Here is a 20,600-nt window from a genome sequence, read left to right on the forward strand (position 1 = left end):
AGTTATCCAACTCCTAACATGTTTATTTATCTCTTGTCAGATAAAACCCCCACGACCAACTCCACCACTAGAATATCGAAACCCAATCACCACGCGGACCAAACCGCGGCACGAAAGGGCGGTTAAAGCAGGGGAAGACAACTCTCCGCTATCACGGCTAGTCGGTGATACCGATATTATCTCCGATATCTAACGGATAGGCCGTGGAGACGCCCTCCTATTCGTGGTTTATCCGGATAAGTCGTCCTCCTTATTCCGCCCCCGAGAGATCCATGGCCGATCCCTCTTCCCACGATCTCGACCAACTCCTCGACAGTACTCATCTATCTCTTTGTCTCCCTTTTTCGCTCTATCTATTCTCCCTTCTTATGCTTTTCTTTATTACTATTCTCTATAGGCGCTTTGGAGGACTTCACCAAGCTCGATCTCGTTTCGAACCCAAGGTCTTCTTTTTGTTGTTATCCCCAATATGTTTTGCTTAATTTGATCGATCCCTTATGGATTTGATAGGAGCGGCGATGCGGGAGATCGGAAGGAAGGGAAGGGGATATCGCGGCAGTCTTCGTCGGTGCAGGGATTGGGGATGGGGTTGCCCGACTTGAGGGCGAAGAAGAAGGGGAAGCAGACGGCTCCCCCGAAGGGTAACTACGCCTCTGAGGCCCTGGAAAAGCTCACGCAGCAGACTCATGAGGCGGTGCGAGGGCTGGAGTCGGTGACGGCCACGGTGCCGCCTCGGGGAGAAGGCATAGATAGCGAAGTCATGGTCGAGGAGTTCGTCAAGCAATTTGAGGAGCTCGCAGGTTCTCAGGTTAATTCTATTCTCGCGTAATCTGGTTTAGGGGTACGCCATTGGATTTAATATGGTTGGCTTTTGGGGCTTCGTTTGAATTAGGAAAGCAAGTAAGTTTTGGAGCATTGTTATGGTATTGAATCGGGTTCTTTCATTTGTATTTATTTAGGAATCTGTTTGTATCTAGTCAAATTGGATGCATATCTTGATTTAGATGAAACTGAGAACATCAATCTTAGGTTGTTGGATCCTACCGTAATATGGTTTGCAATTTTTAGCTTCGCGCACAAAGGTAAATTTCAGAATTTAGCAATGATAATGATTAGAGAAAGACGAGTTATAAAATGTAAACGGTTCCCTTCTGATTAATTAGATAATCATATATAGTCAACGAGTGTGTTTATGCTGTTGTACCTGGAGGATTTATTGGAATTGAGATTGAATTACATGAGGTAGTTTGTTCCAGCAAATTCTTGGCCTCTCAACAGCAATAGGTAGTTCATCTGAAGACATGGAGGATGCCCTTGATTGTGTGACTTACATTTTAGATGTTGATGTGGTTGGGAAAAGTGAAGTACCCAAATTCATATGGAAGAAAGTTATGGCAACTTTGTAGAAGGAAGATAAAGGGGTTAATACAAACATGTATCGCAATGTGATATTAACAAACATTATCCTGCTTACTAAGTTATGAAATGGAGTTATATTGTAGAGAAGTTCCTGCCCCTTGTCTTCCCTGATATGAGGTTGTGTGACAACAACATTGTAATGTTGATTTTCTGTTACAACTATAATGAAAAGGCAAGTTTTAATAGTAGCTAAAGTCCACAGTACCATTGATCGCATCGCTTACACCTTGCATATTTGTGATGGTACGTCGGTTATTTAGAACATCTATATCATATATAAAATGCAGTCAGTTTTTGAGGTTTGGTGGTGCCAGTGCATGATATGGTTAGATGAATGTGAACAACTGTTTACAGTTTAGTGATGCAAGTAACAATTGGTCTAGCACTTAAGGTCCGACATCTAAACTGATATGCATGATTCGCCTTTGACCAATGAAAGTGATTTATTTGGAATGATAGAGTAAGAAAAGAAGCTTTCATATGCTTCGTAAAGGCATTTGACTGTTAAAGTTGGCCGTTAATTTGACAAGGCATTTTGTATGACCAGGGTTGTATGTTTTATGATCCACTAGAACAATGTTATGTAACATAAACATATATAACTATATTTGCTAGATCCTAACCATTTCTACGTTAATGGTCTTCTATTTGGAATGTCTATCGCACACAAAAAGCACATAAAATTTAAATTTTAAATTTATAATTTATACTTGATTTCTGATATTTTTCCTTTCACAAAGTCAATCCCATATCACATTCTATGATATTGCAGTTTTTTATTTTATTTCCATTGGCTTGTTTATCCCTTTTACTTACCTATCTTTTTCTTTTTCATATTTTGTAGGACATGGAATCTATTGTAGAAACCATGATGCAACAACTTTTATCTAAGGAGATTCTGTATGAACCTATGAAGGAAATTGGGGAAAGATATCCAAAGTGGTTGGAGAAGCACAAAAATGGATTAAGTCAAGAAGAATACGATCGCTACTATCACCAATATCAACTCATACTAAAGCTGAATGAAGTTTATGATAAAGAACCTGATAATTTCCCTAAAGTTGTTGAGCTCATGCAAAAGATGCAGGAATGTGGCCAACCTCCCAATGACATCGTCCAAGAGCTTGCTCCTGACCTTGATCTAAGCAATCTGGGCCAATTGTGAGTACCATGTTCTCTTCTTTGTGATTACAGAAAGTTCTATGAGTTATTAAAACTTCTCTACTATTATCTGCTCTTTATGATCTGTGTGAATCTCTGTTTTCTTCTAAACTTGTGATATACATCAAGTTAAGACTCATTCTTCTTCTAAAATTGTGATATCCGTATGAGAACATATGACAACTAACCAATATCACACTAGAGTCGCAGCAGAGTATAATTTGTGACTTACTGTAACTGAAAAAGTTAAAGTTACATTGTTATGGTTTTCAGAGAATCAGAGTCTTTGCTCAGTTACTGTAGTTTGCTCATTTTATTGCAGCAAATAGATCTCTAAGAACCTTAGAAGTTAAATGAGATATCTTTGCTTAATTTTCTACACACACACTGAATCTGCGATCTCTTTTGGTTTCTGCAGATCACCTGAGATGCTCGAGTCTGCACCAAATTGTTGTATTATGTGAGATGGCACATTGATTATTACAACTGGCAAACATGTCCCTCCCTTGACTTTAATAAGTTTTGTACTTTCATGTTCGCTGCGTTCCAATTTTTTGTATGAAAAACAGTGCTTTCTAATTGATTAGCTTAATACTTTGTTGAAGATAATTGCTAGTCTTTATCAATTTTTTTTTCTTTTTTAGCTTAATGCTTTGTTCCTTTCTTCCTTCTGTGATTTGTAATGGCTCAGTTGAGTCACATTTGCTACTGGTACATATAGGATGGATGAAAGCTCAAGCAGAGAACTCAAAGCTAAAGAAGGAATTGTGGTGGGCTGTTCATTAATAAAAGGAATGCATGCTTAATTATATATTACTGGATGGCTTGAAAAGTACAACTATAAGAATCAAATGAATGTGTATACTATTGTCTAGAAATTTGTTTGGGTTCTTCACGGTAGACGGTCAGGCATCTGAGGGATTTAGCCAATGCCTTCCGTTGACAAAGCTTTTGACCAGGAAAGGGCGAGCAGTCTCGAAGTCAAGCTCCCGAGCCCATGAAACGCCATGAACTGCAGCTGCACCAGGGCCTGAGCACTTGTACAATCCAAAGAAGGCAGTCCTGCAAGTATAAACGTATAAGAATTATTCCAAGCTTTCCGTTATGGAGTTATGAACCCTCTCTCTCTCTCTCTCTCTCTCTATCGGAAGAACCCAAATGGGAAGGTGAGTTACTTGTCCTTGTTGCTGGTGTGGTCCCAGTCGTCCCACCCTCCGGGAGCGATGACGTCATCGAAGTGAGTATACGCGAAGACGATCCTCGAGTACTGCCCCATTGCTCGGCCGACGTACAGCTTCCCGGTGCCGGTCACCGTGCAGTTTACGAAGGCGAATCCGGTCCTCTCGCAGGGAGAGTTCCTGTTCTGCGCCGCCACGGACCCGAACCGGGTCGCGATCGAATGGAGCTGGCAATTCTTGTACATGGATCTTCCATTTCCGAAGATGAAGTCTATGGATCCCTCAATGTAGCAATCCTTGAAGTAGTGGCGGCCGGCGTCGTCGTAGAGCGTGTCCTGCGCCCCGTAGAAGCCGCAGCCGGAGAAGTACGCCTTGTCGCCCGAGATGCGAAGCGCCGCCGCTTGCCATCCTTCCATGCCGGGCAGTGGTGCCGGAGCTGTGTTCTGTTCATCGTTCACACAAAGTGTTTGACAAGTAGTACTCCTATTAGTTATTATTCTCTGCAACTTTAAGCTTATCAAAATTCAAAAAGAGATCGGATGGATGTAGGGCGACAAAGATTACAATCCTAGCTTAAGCCCATTTGGTCTCTCTGCTGTCCTGCACTTTGAGCACTAGTAGAAGAGCCAACCAATGAAACTACTACATACCTTGAAGCTAATATTCCTAGCAGTGAAATAATTAGCTAAAACAGTTACAGAGGCCGTGTTGTAAGTCCTCAGCTGCTGTCCATCCGGCCCCCGGTCGCCGGCTCGGTCGTGCCACTGGATCCACGTCACGTCTCGGCCTTCGCCTTTGAACATCAAGTACGGCTTCGTCGCCGGCACCACCACCTTCTCTCTATCTCACCCACCAAACAGTTAGACAAAAGTTAAATTATTAGACATTAATCGTAGTGCTACATCTAAAATGACATGATCAGCTAAGATATATTATTACATATAAAACCCGGCTTTGATCTTTACGATAATTCTCTGCGTGTTGTTCTCCGGGACGGAGTCGACGGCCTCCTGCACGGACAAGTAATCGCCGGCCCCGCTCGCGTCGACGACAATCGTGCGTTGGCCGATTGGCTTGATCCATCTGTGGTGATGCCATTTGTTGGTTGAGTTCATCTCGCAAGGGCTTGAAGTTGGCGAGAGAAGTAGAAAGACGAAGAGGGAGATCACTATGTTTACAGTACTCCCCATGTCTACTAATCTCTACTGTTTGGCGTTGAAATGAAGAGTTGAAGACTGAGATGTAGGTGAACCACTTATATATAACAGGAGTACGTCTTCACGTGCAGGAGGAAGCCATACAATCCAATGGCTTTTTGTATTCATTAGGGATGTTGGTCGGGCCAACGGTCACAGTTTTTATTCTTTTCTCCAGCGTGGCAAATCTGAGCTGGCACTGGCAGTTAAGTGATGGGAGAAAGTAGCAGAAAAGCCCTCTGAGCACTGACCAAATGGTCAGAGTTTCTATATTTTTTTTCCCACGCTCCCACGCCAGGAATGGTAACTTCATTTCAGCATTTAACAATTCTATCCTCCTTAGTATAAGTGGATAACCAACTTGGGCATAGTATTGGAAGGCGAGCTAAAGAGAAAAGCTAGAGAGGTTAAAGGTTAGATCCTTTTTATCCAACTTGGGTTTCGTTAAAAAAGAAAAGAAAAGGGTTAAGCTTAAGTTTTGCTGCATGTGGGCCTGGGAGGAGAGAAAGTCACAGAACACATCGAAGAAGTATTTACTTGGGAGAAGGGGAGATATGCAACGGTCATATGATGGTCCTTCTTGATAGATAGATAGATAGATAGATAGATAGATAGAAAGATATATAGGATGGATGTGAGTATGGCGTTTAGTGTTTTGTATGGTACTTAGGAGGAGTGTGGCAGAGGTAGTAGTAGGTGTCGTATTTTGGAGGGTAGTTTAAAAGTAAATTTAGAACGTTGGAAGGTGTCGGAAGGGAATGGCAGCAGTGAGAGACTTAGTTGGGGCCACGTGATGATGGCACATAGATGGAATGATTTCACATGTATGTATGTATGTATGAGGAACATATAGGATTACGAGGTTTGCATTTGGTAACGGTCAACTATAACGGGGGCTTAACCATAGACTAAGTAGATGAGAACCCACTAGATTTTAGCACATAGGAAAAGAGGAAGTAGAAAGTAAACATTTTCTTTGCTTATTTTTTTTTAAAAAAAGAAAAAGAAAAATGTGTATCAAAAGAACGGTAAGTTTTAATTTCATTAGCATTTACATGTATAGATTCTATTGTTAATGTCTTATAAGACATTCTAGCATTAGCTTTCTTTAAGATTTTAACGTCAAAGGAGGGATATTTTAGTTTTTTTTTTTTAATTTTTAAAAGTAACGAATATTCTCTATTCTATCGGTTGATACTTGTGAGGAATTAAATGCAAAATATAGGGGGTTAAATATTAAATATCTACATGTTTTGCGGCGTAAAACGTAATAGAGACGTAATGTAGGTGTGAAATGAAAAATCCCTTAATTCTCTCGGCCCAACATATCCTTGGGCTTGGCCCACTCTGGATTTTATTTATCCATCTCCTCGGCTCCCGCGGAGGAGAGGAAGATAGAAATGGAGCAGCTCCTGCGTACCATCTCAACCCCTTCACCTCCTCTCCATCTCTCACTCTTGACCTTATCGCATTCGAGGCCTAATCCTTCTCAATCTGACAAATCTAGGGTTTCTAAGGTAAGGTTTCGTGCACTCTCCTCGTCCCTCTCCTCTCCGAGAATGGCGGCGGCGACGGAAACTGACTTCTTCCCAAACGCGCGGCGTCGCAAGATCGACCCGCTATGGTCCGGCGCCGGATTTAGCCTCGGCGTCGACCTCGGCGCCGCGAGAACAGGCCTCGCCCTCGGCAAGGGTTTCGCTCCTCCTCGCCCCTTCAACGTAACGACTCCACCAGTTCATCTCCATGATTCTCTCTTCCTATTTTTTGTTTCGATCCTCTAAAGTTTTGGGATGGATTAGGTTTTGGAGCTGCGAGGGCAGAAGCTTGAGTTGCGCCTTCTTGAAATTGCCCAAGAAGAGGTCTTCGCTGGTCAATATTGGTTTTGATCTCTTCCCTCGCGTTGCGTTTGTCAAAATTTTGATGAATCGATATATTATCTTTCCTTTAGGAAGCTGATGAATTTATTGTTGGCCTTCCTAAATCGCTTGATGGGAAGGAAACACCGCAATCGAACAAGGTTCGTAGCATTGCGGGGAGGCTTGCAGTTCGAGCTGCGGAGAGGTGAATGATTGAATTGCAGATTGTTTAAATACATATTAGGATCTGTTGTCCTTTAAAAAACAATTCTAGCTGGGGTCCGGCACATGTTCCTTGGCTAAAATTATGATCCGCCTTTTGATGTTGGTCATAAAAATTGGTGATTTTATTCCTAGAAACTATAGCTGTTTTAATTTCAAGAACTTTTTATACAATGTGTAGGAATGGTAGTTATTACTTTTTTATAATTTTTTATCAATGTAAGTCCTCAAATAAATGGTGTTCCAGCCCGTTTGTAGTTAGCAATCTGTTAAGTTATCCTTGGATGGATCCTGTTGATTTGCCTTGCCTGAGGATTCAAATTATCTGATGCAAATTATTAGAATTTCCACGAGTATAGTTTGACATTACAATGCATTAAGTATTAAGTAGATGTGCTAAATTAGTAGTCCATATACAATGCATATTGCCTATTTACTAATTACTACTTATATTGGATCTTTGTGTATGTTATGTTTTAGATTACTGAACTACAGAATTCAGATTATTTATTTATTTAAATTGATTGCGACTGCTTGAACAGTGCAGAGGCTTAAGAGTATATCTTCAGGATGAACATGGAACTTCAATAGATGCCCTTAATTATATGATCGATATGTAAGTTCTTCTTTTAGGCTTCTCAAGTATGTTTGTATTATCTTTTGTTATACCTGTGGATCAGCCCTGTGCTTTATCATAGTTAGGGTTCTCAGACTCTCGGACCTGCTTGAGTTACACCTGTTCAATGTCAGCCTGAGACTGCTGTTGTTGGTATATTACTTATTTGAATTTTTTGATTGATGCAATAAACATAGAAGTACTGAGACATAACAATTGAAATACTCGGCTGCATCAGAAAACTAACTGCATTTATACCTCATATAATTCATAAACAGAAAGAAAAGTAGGAAAGTTAAATGTCTTGTACAAAAATAATTGTGCAAAAAGTTAAGGCTCTACTGTGGCCAATTTAAAGAAGGATCTGGCAAGAACCCTGTGTTGGAGTACTCTTATGTTCTCTCATTTGGGTAACTGTGGGAAACAAATATTCCTTTGCATTAGAATGAAGTGTTGTTACAAGGTTGGTTCCAAATGGAAATCTAACAATCATGCTCTTCCAGGGCCCTCAAAAGATCTATCCGGAAAGTGAAATCTGATGCCTATTCTGCTATGGTATGTATGACTTCTGGCAATTTATATGCAGTGCAGCTTTCCTCTCTACGGCTTCAATTTGTTCACTAACGCTGCCTGCAGATAGTATTGGAGAGATACTTCTCAATGTCTGGTCATGGAGCTGAACTTGTTCTTCCGAAGCAGTTGGAATTGCAGGAAAAACTAAGAATGCGCTCACAAGAACATGCTGAATATTTTGAAGATACTTTTCCTGCTGATCCATGACTATTTTACCTTCATCAATACATTCGATTACAATAGATGAAAACTTGTGTACATACAGCTGATTTTTTTCAACAGTGAAATAGTTAGTGATGGGAAATGAATCAAAACTGATTGACATAGTATATATCATCTCTTTCCTGTCGAATGAAATTTGTCAGCCTGCAACTGTACCCTTTGTTGTTAGTTTAAGAAGCCGCTGTTCTCTTCGGATACTGATTTTTTATTTTTTTTCATGTCGTAGTATGCTTGGCATCAGTAATTCGTTAAGCTGGCAACACCATATACTGAACTCTACAAGCAAAGAGAGAACAACAACCTATTTCAAGTAAAAGTAAATACTTACTGCTTGCAAATCAGTGAAATTTATATCCCATATCTCATGTTCCTGGTTAGGAACATGAAATGACCTATTGTTCCTGAGCACAAGGGCAAGTCTTGTTCTAGCTGACACTTACAGATTCAAGGGTTCGCAGCCTTCAGCCTTTGTCTATTATTGTTTGGAGACAGAAATTGAGAAGTACTCATCAGGACAAGCCAATCCAGAGAAAGAAATTAAATGAATTATAATAAACATCAAGTTTTCCTAACCAAACGAAGCCAAACACATACTCCAATTCCACGTTCCCCCTCCCGATAGAGATATCATGACCCCATTCCAGGCCATCATGTCCACCTGTTTTATATCCTATTATGATACAATCATTATAACTCATAATGCTACAGCGGACTGCTACAAGTGAACAGCCAAAATCGTCAAAATGGAATTAGCCGATATAATCACTTCTGCTGGTGATTAGGTTGTGTATCACTGACTCAATACAGCTTGCTGAATTCCGGTGTCTGTGTAGGTTCTCCCAGTCTAGGAAAGAAGACCTCCCTTTCAATCAGGATATGCAAGGAGCCTATTACCTTCATCAAAGATGCCCAAACAAATGGAGCGCAGAACACTGCATAAGCAGACACTGCCAAGGCCCTCACAACACCATTAGAGTACCAAGGAAACGCCATCACAAAGAGTGCACCGAAAATCCCAAGCCAAGGTGTGAGGACTGAAAATGGCGGGAGAAGGAAGACATTGATCACGATTGAAGAAAGAGCTGATGAACCAAGCAAGTAGAGAGACCAGCCTAGAATTGGATGCACTGTGCGGGGAATGAGGAAGAAGGGAACAGTGTAGGCAGCCAGCATGGACCACAAGGCTGCCACCTTAAGCATGGAGTGTATGAAGGCAGTGCTCTTCTCTGGACGCCTGTTATAACACATCTTTGACAAACTTGGTCGTGCTAGCCTGGTGACCGCCATTACTCCGATATAAAGAATTGACTGGATTAGGATCACCGGCAGCTCCGATCCATACCTGTTCACAATACCATTTGTCAGCATGAATTTTAGGGATAAAAAATGAGGCAAAGATCTCAACTTTCAACTTCAAATTATGTGAAAAGCCATTCATCTACAGGAATACAATGCTTGTTTCTCAGAAGACTAGAAGCTTATAACTACACTATCACTATTCTAAAGAAACAAGTTCTAATCCAAATTTAGCTGTCAAATTGACAGCCTTTACATGTTTAAGGCCCACTAATCTGTTTCCATAATGTCTAGCTTAATTTATGCAACTCTATAAAAATCAAGGACTCGGTCAACTTTCCCTCCTGGATCCAACTTGTCAAATAGAAAAATCATCACAAGTCCTATGGCCCTTAGAAAGGATTTTTTTGCTGAGGTATAATTTGAATGCGACCAAATCTGCCAAGTGGTTACCGCCATCTAACAATAGCTATTAAGCAATAAGCCAGGTAGTCAACAAAAAAAATGATATTGGTCTGGTATATCCTTGTTTTACTCACCCAATACTATTCCGGCGCTGCTCATGCCAAGAAACGCCCAATGGTAATACTGGCCAAGACCACCAATACCAGGGTTTGAACCAAGGTGCACTAGGGAATGTGATTACACTGTTTGGTCCACAGGGAATGCTCCAGCGAAGCTTCAGATCTGTGCAGAGTAAAAACATGCTTATTAAATCAAACCAATAACAGAAGTTATATTTCAGTTTCTAATATGTAATGAACACAACTCAAATAATTGTAGACTTCTACATGTCAACATAAGCATGATTAATCAAAATATCCAATAAAATCATCAAAAGCATAAGGGGGAAAACTGTATAAGAGAAAACAATGAACAGGTTTCATGTACTCACAGAAGTAGGAAGCATCCATCTGATATCCAAGTGGAAGGCGATATGTGCCATCAGTCTTGGTACCATTGGCAGGTGGATGAAACATTGGTTGATCAAGCAAATTGGGGAAGTAGCTAGTCAAAAAGCCCTGATCTGCACCATCAGGGTTCCGACGCCCAATCTCTAGCTCATGAAGCATGTTCTTGAAAACATCCATTGAAGGCTGTGAATGTAAAGATACACACTCATTAACTCACAGTGGATAATGGATATGTACTAAAGTCATGCTATCTGAATCAAAGAAAAGCACAAGCTTACAGCAAATTTTTTAGCAGAAGGTCATTTTCCTTTCTAGTGTTGTTATTCTTTTATTTTGCTGTATGCAAAATCCTGCCCTAGTCAGGACTATTCGGATTGAGTTGGAACTCCAACTGTAGCCACTGGCTAGCAGCTTAATATCTTCAAACGAGAAAATTTATATTAATTAGATTTAGACATGCATGTGTTCGCTCTAAGGAAGACATTAACTAACATCCTGCTCTAGCTTACTTGCATGATAATCTGCAATACAAATCGTAATTTAAAGTGGACTTCGAGACATGCTTGTGTAGAACAAATGTCCAACATAAATGACCATATGATTTGAGGAATTTGACCAATCAATTGAAAATTAAAATGCTTAATCCTATAAATACAAAATGTTATTGGAGGTCACCTAAAACCCATGTAATTTAACTTCTATCGCCTCTCCATGTAACAGTCACAGGAGCCTCTAGCGTCCACCGACATCAAAGCTCCTTATTTCTACTTGCTAAAGGTCGGAATGGTGCAATGTCCTTTAAACAAAAGGTAATTATCTACATTATTAGGATTATGTTCATCGTCACTTTATTGTCCTCATCGTTCTCTGTTCGGAAATATATATATATGGTCTTCCAAGTATGATATTAAAAGCACAGCATGTTAAAACGTTAGAATATATGGTCTTCCGAGTATGCCATATAATGGACAGCATGTTTAAAATGAATCTAAACTCTCACTTGCATATGGGAATGGATAATAGTTGGCGCTAGAAACCATCGTAGAAAGGAAAAAACGACAGAAGAAAAACAAATTGGATACAACAATTATTGGTCTCCAATCACAACTAGCAAGGACCAAAATTTTCTTGTACTTGAAAACATTGATGCCTTACTTTCAGGCCCAGAAAACACTAGAAAGGAAAAGGAAATTGTGAATGATATGAAGGCATGAAGGAGATAGTGTACCTGAAGGACAAAGAGGCCAGTGTGGAAGATGCAGGGGTTGATGAAGACGGCACAGAACTGACCGCACTGGAAGAGTTCATCAGTCTTTTGAAGGAAAAGGTTGTCGGAGTCGAGCATAATTACACGGTCATATTCCACCAAGCTCCATGCATAGAGCTTGTTCAATGTCAGCTTGAACCTTGTGTTAAAATTATCCTGATTCTCATATGGGTTCTTCAAATTCTCCACCGTAACAACCTTCACGCCATCCTCCTCTTTCCTGTTCGTAGTCATCAACCATAGGCATAAGTTTCAGTATTACACTGATCATGTCAGTTCACAATTACCATCGGCAAACTAAATTAATACGCCGAAGATGATAAAACATTTGCGTTCATCTTGTTACAGAAGCCGAGCATACTTCATATTAGATTCTACCAAGAGCAACTGACTTGGGCCATAAACTTAAATTTCTGAGGACCCGATAGAGTTCCAGAATGGGACCCAACCATTTAAGAAATATTCTCACTAATAAGAACCGATGCCAGTCAACTAAAATGTTTGTTAGAGTGGCCGTGCGGTGCATACGGACATATAGAATTCAAAAGCCAAGTTTGATGGTCAAAGACAGCAATGCTTCCACCAAGAACCACGGTGGTGTTTTGGTTATTTCACAAATAACAGGAGGCGTGGCGAATATAGACCCCACAGCAAGGCTAAGAGCTGTCAAACCGCGTCTTTCTAAATGTCCCAAGACTTGAGAAGTAGTCAAAAGCTTCGTACTTTCGAAGTGGACAACCATCATCATCTATTAGAATTCGCCAGCGATTCCATTACTCATATTAGAAAAATAAATAATTGAATGACCCGATTGCCCTCCAAAGTCTCAACGCACTCCGGCAAAGGACGGTCCCACGACGAAGGTTATTTCTGCTACAAAAAACTAAGAAAGAGAAAAATATCCATGGCCAGGATCTGCTGACCTCTGGTTCTCTTCATCTTCCCCAAAAATTGCCCTTCCCAAATATGGAAAAAGGAAGCTACTTTCAAATTAAATAAGAATTAAACGACAAATTGATACCGAACAGTAAGAAGAACGTCAAATTATCGTAGAAACCCTAATTTCGACATTAAACTTTCACGCCTAACCATTAAGTAAATCACGAAAGATTAAAAATAAAAATTCTGAATCAGGCGACGGGGACGTGTGAACGAAAAAATCGAACAAGAAAAAAAAAAAAAAAAAAAGAGGGCGTGAGAATAGAAGCGTACAGAGTCTGGATCCACCGGATCGGGACATCGACGGAGGCTATAACGACGCGATCGGCATCAACGCCGAGTTTCCTGAGAGATCGCATCATAACCCTCGTGGCCACGTAAAACTCGTAATCCCTCGGCGTCCCCATGTACATCATCGCCGCGTAGGCGTGCCGATTCCTCGGCAACCCTTCCTCCTCCCCAGTCGCCGTCGCCGCAACCACCACCGCCGCCGCAAGCATCCACAAGAGCCCCAGATGCCATCTTGTCCTCCAAAAACCCATCTTCCGCAAACCTAAAACAATCTAGAAGAGAAGGAAAGGGGGCGAGGGCGAGGGAAACCCTAGCGCGTATCCCGAGGCTATGCGAGATCGGATCTCCAACTCCGGGGCCGGCGACTCACTCCCATTGCCCAAATCCGAGTCGGAGAGAGCCGGAGAAGAGAAGGGGGAAGTGCGCGTCGTTGTTGTTCCTTTAACACGAGAGGGGTGGGGGGACAAGGAAGAAGAGGAGATCGATTAAGTGTCCAAAGAGTAATGTAATATAAAACGAAAAGATAGGGGGGGTTTTATAATTATAAAAACTCTGTCGAAACGGGATTATTATGATATCATTTTCACTCCCGGATTTTCTATTTGAGGATAAGCGGGTCTCGGATTTCTTTTTCTTTTTCCTTTCCTTTTCTTTTTTTAATGGGTCGGGTTGGTGATGTGTAGATAAGATCATTTAAGTCTCGCTCGGCTTATTTGTTGGACCGGAAGACGATGGACATGTTTGAATCGTTCCGAGACTCTCCAATCTAAGTTAGTTATTTTGATGGTTTAAATCATTAACAGTAGAGATTGAACTGTTTGAACTAAAATTAGATCGTATTGAGTCCTTATTACAGAATTTTAATATTTTTTTAAAAAAAGGGTCATCCTCTTAAGGTTTAGGTTTGCCGTACTAATAGTTACTGATATTTTTAATGTTTGCCGTACTAATTAAAAGACGCATCTAAATCAAGAAACAAATAAGTCTTCGGCTTGCCTCAAATTGAGGATTAAGTCGTTGTTTAGGTGGCTGTTGCCACGCGGCGGGTCAATTATTGAGAGCGTATCGCATTTCCTACGACCGCCTCTGAGCCGCGCGGGAAGTCCAAGATGCGGTGTTCATCTCTCCTTCCGAAGATTTTTATTTCAACCCCTTCTCTTTCTATTATTTTTTAATTTAAACCCCGAAGAGAATGGATCAGAGTTCCGAAGAGTATAAAACTAACCTACTCGAAGATTTTTTTTCATTATTTTTCAGGGGTCTCCTTTTTCTCGTGGACTCGTATTACATAGAAGAGGTCAAACTAATATACGATCCAGTACAAATCTATTATAAAACTAAATACTGCAGGGTTTAATTGGATAAAAGGTCACCACCTAACAAGGGTGCAGGGAGTTTGAATCGGTCGATTAGGGTTGAATTGTGATACTTGATGGAATCCCACTCACCGCGATGCTTTTTCCACCATATATATATATATATATTTTTCCAGAGAAGAGTCTGCAGTTGTGAATTTAGTCCAACGCATGATGCCAGTCCAGAATTAAAAGCTAATATTTTGTTTAAAGTCTTTCCACTCCGTCGTCTTTCTGGTTTTGTACGCATTCAGGATGTTTACTTATTAACCTTCAATAGTTTTCTTCCCCCCCCTTCCTTCTATATGCTTGTTGGATTTGAGTGCAAAACTCTTTTGGCTTGGTGTTGATTGATAACTATTTCTTCCCAATTTGTGATCTTAATTTTAAATCCTATCAATTTTAGAGGTGTCCGTTTCACTTGATTGTATACGATATATGATTTAGGGGACTTTCGGCGAAATGGCGAGAACTTTCGGTGTGGGTTTTTCTTTTTCATTTAATCATCTTTAAAGTGGTAGGAATTCTAAAAATTCTTGTGTTAACTTGCAGAATAACTATTTTAATTTTAAATACTAGAAGAAAATAGCTACTACAAGTATAAATTATTCTAATATTTAATTCAATGCTTGTATGAGGAATAATAATTATATATGATGTGATATAAAGTTAATATTAAAGTATTAATAATTGGTGATGTTTTAAACTAAATGATAAAAATACTCTTGAGCCGATAGAAAACAATATTTCAAAAAAATTCCTATATTATACGAGCATGCAAGGTTATAACTCTGCATTGCGTGATATGCGAGGTTATAATCCTACACTCTCATATACGACGTAATACCCCGCGCTGCGCGGATATATGGGATTATAACCTTATACTTAGACGAGCAAGGTAATACCCCGTACCGTGTGAGTACGGAGAGTTACCTTTGGTGATGAGAGAAAATACTTATTTTAGAATAAATATATTCTTATTCCACAAGTGAACGGGGGTTATCGGTGTCTAACTTTTTATTTCTAATTTTTCTAAACAAAAATAGACCTTTTCACATTATAGCGGATTATATTCTATAAAATATTATTATTATCGTCAGAATCATCGTGCTACTAATTAACTCTAATTAATTATGGTTAAAACTTAAATCTGAAATTTTATTACGAAAACATCCTTTTGTCCTTAAATTGGTTAAACTGATTCGAAACTATCTAATATTATATGATATCATGCAACAATAAAATAAACTCTTAGCTTTTATTAACAAAAAAAGAAAAGAAAAGAAGTGATAGATATTTTATAGGGATAATTACACTGAATTGTTGCTCATTTTCTCACGTACCTAATTAATTGTCCACAATACACTGACCTCTTTAATTATATAAAACCTTTCGTAAATACTTCTTATATTAGATTGTTTTGTTAAAAATCATTTATATCCTCTTTGAATTATTATATAAATAATTAGAGTATAATTAAAAGTAAAAAAGCCATTTCTATAGTTTAACAGGTCAATATCTATTAAAAAAGAGTGGATGTGTAAATATATAATAATGTAACAATTCTTATGAAATAATGGTATTTAGTGACTTTAGTCATCCATATTAATATTTGTTAACTTTAACAATCATATGATAATATATATATATATATATATATATATATATAGTTCGACAAAATCTAGTGATAGAATAATAGGAATTCCATACAACTTGCTCTATAAATTTAATGCTTAATATAAATATAATAAAGTCTACGGAGGGCAGGAGAAACACATATTGGTGACTAGCTATGCCGATGTGGACAATTTAATAAAATATAAAAGAAACTGCCAACCGACAAACTAATTTTCTATTATCAAACAGTATATTAGTTGGGATATTTTGTTACACAACAACAACTAATAATAAAGATTACTTCATTATGAATTTAATTTTAATCCGAGTCAGCATCCACTCTGGATCTCAGGCGCGTGTCACACACGCTGGAATGCAATCAGTCTTGGCCATGTCAACAAGAAGAAGTCAAAGATTTAAAATTATACAAAAAATATCTAATAATTTTATAATTTGCCTCAAGAGCTTAACTCCATTTTAATTTGCCTCAAGGAGCAGCTCGACAGCGAACGACTTATAGCAAATCTCAGTTACTTTTGAGTAATTATTTAACGACGTATATAATTTAAAACTTAGACTAAGTGACTATGTATCTAAGAAGAGTTTACTCTTTATCCTAATTATATCTATCCTTCTGGCTATTGAATTAAAAAAATAATAATCCAATCTCCAAACACTATTCATGGAAAAGGGTGGGATTGGGGGGAGGTATGTGGATGGATGCCAGCTTAAGGTTATGATGTCATGACATGGCATTAGGATTATCCCATGTATTGTTTATGATGGCCATGTCATGGACCATGCCACCACTTGGATTTCCTCACATAATTTCTGAGTATATTTATTTTTAAATAGTAACCATTCAATAATGGTTGGATTTCGTCATCTAACTCCAAAATAGCCCAACTATAACTAAGGGAAGTCTCCACTCATGACCAAGATGACATCAACTAATTAATCATTATCAACCAAGGTGGCAGAGTATTCCAAGTTACGGGAACTTGGGCTATGCTGATCGATTTATAGATTAAGTAACACTACTCTAAATTTACAACTAAATATTAATTTATTTTTATTCTAATTAATCTTATTCCACGTATAAGCTTAATTACAGAACACTTTAATATAAATTTATATAAATCAAAAGTAATTCACATTGCTAGGAGTATTTTGAGTCAATTACTATTTTTTATTTGTACTTTACAATCAAACACTCAAATTTTCTACTCTAGATTAAATGTATAATTTTAAGAGTATGAAATAAAAATAGCTACTCTACTCTAGATTAGAACACATAATATTCGAGGGTCATGTAGATATAATAGTTATCTTTATTGGGCCTGGGATAGGCCATAGAAAATTGAAGCCTGGCCTCTTGGGCCACTCCCATTGCAAAGTTTTATAAGGATACCTTATAACTTGTCTTCTTAGTATGTTATTTTTTATTGTGATATATGAAGGTATCACTTAGAGGAAAAGGAATATAGATGGGATTAGAAGAAAAAGGACTGACTGTCCGTCTGTCTATAAGAAGAGACTACTTTTATTGTAAGGTATTTTGGATGGCAACACTAGGCCTTCCAAGTTCCAAATATCCCACGACTAAACTAGTGGGAATTAAGAGAGGGGCAGAGGAGCTTTCTCAATGTTGACGTCTCTCCTCGTCTAAAGAAACAGTAACGTGCTTCCTGCTAATCGACCCATTTTAAGTTCGTGGATCACGACACTAAATTCTCTCTCTCTCTCTCTCTCTCTCTCTCTTTTATTTTTATCACTTTCGCTCACCTAACAATAGACGTGCTCCCAAGTTTCGATCTATACATTCTTAACTCTACTCAGTCTACCCTTCTTTCTCTCTACTTTTCACCATTTCATCCCATTTTGTTCAAAAGAAAAGAAAAGAAGAATGATCAGGAATTGAATGTAAGACGATAAAAGAGAGTTCTTCTGCTTGAAAATGATCAGGAAATGAGAGTAATATATGTAGTTTTATATATATATATAAATATCATTGCCAGATATAAAGTGATATACAAGTAGTAAGTAAGTTATATCGATTGCGACGAGGTTGTAAAAGTTGATGGATTTTCCTTTTTTAACCCTTGACACCGGGGTCAAATCCGTCCTTTTTCTCAATGATAAAAACACCACCTCTCGAGCTCGGAGTATTACTCGGAAACGCAAAATGGAAGCCGGTGGCCCACGTCCCCGATCCCCGAAGCCCCTCCACCGCAGCTACAGCGCCGCCGCCCGCTTCTGCCACGTGCCCTCTTCACCTCCTCTCTCCTCCAACCACTCCCGCTCCGTTTCCGTAATCCGATCCAAGCCCAACTCTGCTCTCATCCGTCTCTCGGCTCCGAAGGAGAACCACAACGCCACGTCACCCCGTCTGCTCCCCTTCCCCGGAGAAGGAGAGCCACGACGCCAACGGACGCCTCGGCCCTGTGTCTCCGCGTGGGCGCTCTCCCCCGGGCGAGCGCCGCCGGCGAAGGGGAGGAGAGGAGGCGGAGGAGGAGCGGTCTTGGGGTTGTTCACTGGTAGGAGGAAGGAGGCGACGGGGAAGGAAGACGCGGCGCACCGGCTAAGGATGGCGACGGCGAGGTTGATGCAGTGGCGGTTCGTCAACGCGCGTGCTGAGGCGGCGAGGGAGAGGGCGAAGTCGGCGGCGGAGGTGAGCAAACGTCGACGTGCTCTAATTACTGACAATGTTTCACGAAAATGAAATTTTAGCCGAAACGACAGCAGAGCATATGCATCTGCGACGTGGCAGCCGTTGAATGGCCGCCGACTGCCGAATAATATGACAAAAAAATTGATGTTATTATGACGAGGGAGAGGGGGTTTAGTACAAGTTGTATTATGTCAACGAGAGAGTCAACGTGGCCGAAGAACTCATCTCAGCTTTCCTCTCTTACATCTAACTGTACATGCCGTAATTACGTATACTGTAGCAACTGCCACAAAATTTTGCACCTTTTTTTCAAAGATATTTCAAAGCGAGTAATTAATGATCCAAAACTTAAAGAGTGTATACATGTAATCTAATTTCTAGTATAATTATATAATTTCTTATATATATATATATTTTTTTTCAGAAGAAGCTCTTCTATGCATGGCTGAGAGTCTCAGAGCAGAGGAGTATCGTAGCAGCGAAACGGATCGTGGTCCAAAGAAGGAAGCGGAAGCTAAAGTTGGTGCGGGTTTTAAACCCGCAGATCCGACTCCTAATTAAATGGGAGCCATTAGCTAAACAACACATCGAGGCTGTGTCCTTATTGGGTCGGGTATTGGGTGCAGCTTCCACCTCCGTTCCGCTAGTCGAGGGCGCCCAGGTAATAATTAAATTCTGAAAATTAATATGAGCAATTTCTCTCCTGGAGGCTTTTAAAATCTATGAAATGTTCTCGTCCATTTGAATACTTGCTTAGAAGGATGGAAACATGAAAAGTTATTTGACGGCTAGAAAAGGAAACCTTATCGCATGAAGATAATTTCAAAAAGGCAAATATAATACCCACTTCGATCTATAAGATCAGCAAAGGTAGGACGTCCCTTTTTCTATTCCGACTGGCCAACAAATGGATAAAGGTATACTAAAGGAGTCTATGAATATACTTTTAATCGATTTTTGTCTTAGTGGGACTGACAACGATAACTTTGGTATAGAAGAGTTTGCTACTGTTGATGAAAAGTATTGATCTCCTAATCGTTTTATTGTGTGTTTATTTACTTGGTATTTTTTTTTTCCAGGCCAACATGGTGTCGTTGTATAGATACACTCGAATATCAATGGAGATTATGAAGAACATTGAAGCTAATGCGAAGATCTTTTATTCGAAGGTTTGTTCTCCTATTTAACTTAATTTGAATTCAGAAGAAAGTTACCAAGAGGCTCGTTTTATTATTATTATTATTATTATTATTATTATCTATATTTAACTTTCTATGCAGGCAGGCAATGTCAGCGCAGTACTTTGTGAATTAGCCGAGACGATACGATTAGAAATAGAAGGTCTTGAGGAGTTAATTAAGCTGTCTAAGTTCATCACGTCATTAGAGGTGGGTGTTAGTCTCTTTTTAGATTTAATTAATAAGTTATCGTTGCTTATCATTTGAGATTAACCTTTTTGTTTTTCTCGTACAGATGCATGAGTTAAGCCTTAGAGCATGCCTAATCCAAGAAGTGAAAGAGAAGGATGACAACATCGATTAATGATATCATTAGCCTGCGATTAGCAGTAATTGGGTCAATAGCAATCAGAACAGAGCATGCAGTTCCTGGGATTAGCTTCTAACCTCTTACTGTAAACAACTATGGTATATACGATGAGAAGAAATACAAAGAACTCGAAGCCAGGGAATATTTATGATAATTTTACTACCATCTTGTGTGTGTGTGACAGTTTATACTGTTGTATTCATAACTTCTGCTTGAGATTTCTTTTCCTGATTATATTATGCCAAAGAGACGTGCAGCA

The 20,600-nt window shown here is 39.4% G+C and overlaps 5 protein-coding genes across 6 annotated transcripts; 3 read left to right on the forward strand and 2 right to left on the reverse strand.

Moving 5' to 3' along the window:
• The first annotated feature begins 39 nt into the window (after positions 1-39).
• LOC140767563 (peroxisome biogenesis protein 19-2-like) lies at positions 40-3,225 on the forward strand. The gene is made up of 5 exons (XM_073107525.1): positions 40-315; positions 398-443; positions 511-808; positions 2,264-2,580; positions 2,999-3,225. The coding sequence occupies exons 1-5, from the start codon at positions 273-275 to the stop codon at positions 3,042-3,044; spliced, it is 750 nt and encodes a 249-aa protein (XP_072963626.1). The 5' UTR covers positions 40-272; the 3' UTR covers positions 3,045-3,225.
• Positions 3,226-3,355: 130 nt separating this feature from the next.
• Positions 3,356-4,973, reverse strand: LOC140767562 (probable pectinesterase 68). Its single transcript, XM_073107523.1, has 4 exons — positions 4,698-4,973; positions 4,409-4,598; positions 3,756-4,201; positions 3,356-3,642 (listed from the first exon to the last, which is right to left on the reverse strand). The coding sequence occupies exons 1-4, from the start codon at positions 4,946-4,948 to the stop codon at positions 3,486-3,488; spliced, it is 1,044 nt and encodes a 347-aa protein (XP_072963624.1). The 5' UTR covers positions 4,949-4,973; the 3' UTR covers positions 3,356-3,485.
• Positions 4,974-6,347: 1,374 nt separating this feature from the next.
• On the forward strand, positions 6,348-8,640 carry LOC140766603 (uncharacterized). 2 transcript variants are annotated; one of them, XM_073106032.1, is made up of 6 exons: positions 6,348-6,672; positions 6,754-6,813; positions 6,903-7,015; positions 7,580-7,648; positions 8,152-8,203; positions 8,285-8,640. In XM_073106032.1, exons 1-6 carry the CDS (start codon positions 6,355-6,357, stop codon positions 8,426-8,428), a joined length of 756 nt encoding a protein of 251 aa, XP_072962133.1. In that variant the 5' UTR covers positions 6,348-6,354; the 3' UTR covers positions 8,429-8,640. The 2 variants fall into 2 exon arrangements, with proteins under 2 accessions (XP_072962133.1, XP_072962134.1); XM_073106033.1 differs by lacking the exon at positions 7,580-7,648.
• A 326-nt stretch (positions 8,641-8,966) lies between these two features.
• Positions 8,967-13,664, reverse strand: LOC140766602 (putative glucuronosyltransferase PGSIP8). Its single transcript, XM_073106031.1, has 5 exons — positions 13,133-13,664; positions 11,882-12,140; positions 10,635-10,836; positions 10,279-10,426; positions 8,967-9,785 (listed from the first exon to the last, which is right to left on the reverse strand). Exons 1-5 carry the CDS (start codon positions 13,399-13,401, stop codon positions 9,242-9,244), a joined length of 1,422 nt encoding a protein of 473 aa, XP_072962132.1. The 5' UTR covers positions 13,402-13,664; the 3' UTR covers positions 8,967-9,241.
• A 4,606-nt stretch (positions 13,665-18,270) lies between these two features.
• Positions 18,271-20,503, forward strand: LOC140766709 (QWRF motif-containing protein 7-like). The gene is made up of 5 exons (XM_073106281.1): positions 18,271-18,793; positions 19,218-19,454; positions 19,873-19,962; positions 20,074-20,181; positions 20,267-20,503. The coding sequence occupies exons 1-5, from the start codon at positions 18,308-18,310 to the stop codon at positions 20,333-20,335; spliced, it is 990 nt and encodes a 329-aa protein (XP_072962382.1). The 5' UTR covers positions 18,271-18,307; the 3' UTR covers positions 20,336-20,503.
• The last annotated feature ends 97 nt before the right edge of the window (positions 20,504-20,600 follow it).

The sequence above is a fragment of the Typha angustifolia genome, chromosome 9 (assembly GCF_048772165.1).
Source record: "Typha angustifolia cultivar Huaian chromosome 9, ASM4877216v1, whole genome shotgun sequence".
Lineage (NCBI taxonomy): Eukaryota > Viridiplantae > Streptophyta > Magnoliopsida > Poales > Typhaceae > Typha > Typha angustifolia.

Excerpts from the sequence above, each read along its gene's own strand:
- LOC140767563 (XM_073107525.1), top strand. The coding sequence starts at position 273 with ATGGCCGATCCCTCTTCCCACGATCTCGACCAACTCCTCGACA. Across the intron at positions 316-397 it reads TCTCGACCAACTCCTCGACA|GCGCTTTGGAGGACTTCACC; the intron begins GTACTCATCTAT and ends TATTCTCTATAG. Across the intron at positions 2,581-2,998 it reads CTAAGCAATCTGGGCCAATT|ATCACCTGAGATGCTCGAGT; the intron begins GTGAGTACCATG and ends TGGTTTCTGCAG.
- LOC140767562 (XM_073107523.1), bottom strand. The coding sequence starts at position 4,948 with ATGGGGAGTACTGTAAACATAGTGATCTCCCTCTTCGTCTTTCTACTT. Across the intron at positions 4,599-4,697 it reads ATCAAAGCCGGGTTTTATAT|AGAGAAGGTGGTGGTGCCGG; the intron begins GTAATAATATAT and ends TGGGTGAGATAG. Across the intron at positions 4,202-4,408 it reads CTAGGAATATTAGCTTCAAG|AACACAGCTCCGGCACCACT; the intron begins GTATGTAGTAGT and ends AACGATGAACAG.
- LOC140766603 (XM_073106032.1), top strand. The coding sequence starts at position 6,355 with ATGGAGCAGCTCCTGCGTACCATCTCAACCCCTTCACCTCCTCTCCAT. Across the intron at positions 6,673-6,753 it reads CTCCTCCTCGCCCCTTCAAC|GTTTTGGAGCTGCGAGGGCA; the intron begins GTAACGACTCCA and ends GGGATGGATTAG. Across the intron at positions 7,016-7,579 it reads GCAGTTCGAGCTGCGGAGAG|AGGCTTAAGAGTATATCTTC; the intron begins GTGAATGATTGA and ends TGAACAGTGCAG.
- LOC140766602 (XM_073106031.1), bottom strand. The coding sequence starts at position 13,401 with ATGGGTTTTTGGAGGACAAGATGGCATCTGGGGCTCTTGTGGATGCTT. Across the intron at positions 12,141-13,132 it reads ATCCGGTGGATCCAGACTCT|GAAAGAGGAGGATGGCGTGA; the intron begins GTACGCTTCTAT and ends GACTACGAACAG. Across the intron at positions 10,837-11,881 it reads CTGGCCTCTTTGTCCTTCAG|CCTTCAATGGATGTTTTCAA; the intron begins GTACACTATCTC and ends TTACATTCACAG.
- LOC140766709 (XM_073106281.1), top strand. The coding sequence starts at position 18,308 with ATGGAAGCCGGTGGCCCACGTCCCCGATCCCCGAAGCCCCTCCACCGC. Across the intron at positions 19,963-20,073 it reads CGAAGATCTTTTATTCGAAG|GCAGGCAATGTCAGCGCAGT; the intron begins GTTTGTTCTCCT and ends CTTTCTATGCAG. Across the intron at positions 20,182-20,266 it reads AGTTCATCACGTCATTAGAG|ATGCATGAGTTAAGCCTTAG; the intron begins GTGGGTGTTAGT and ends TTTCTCGTACAG.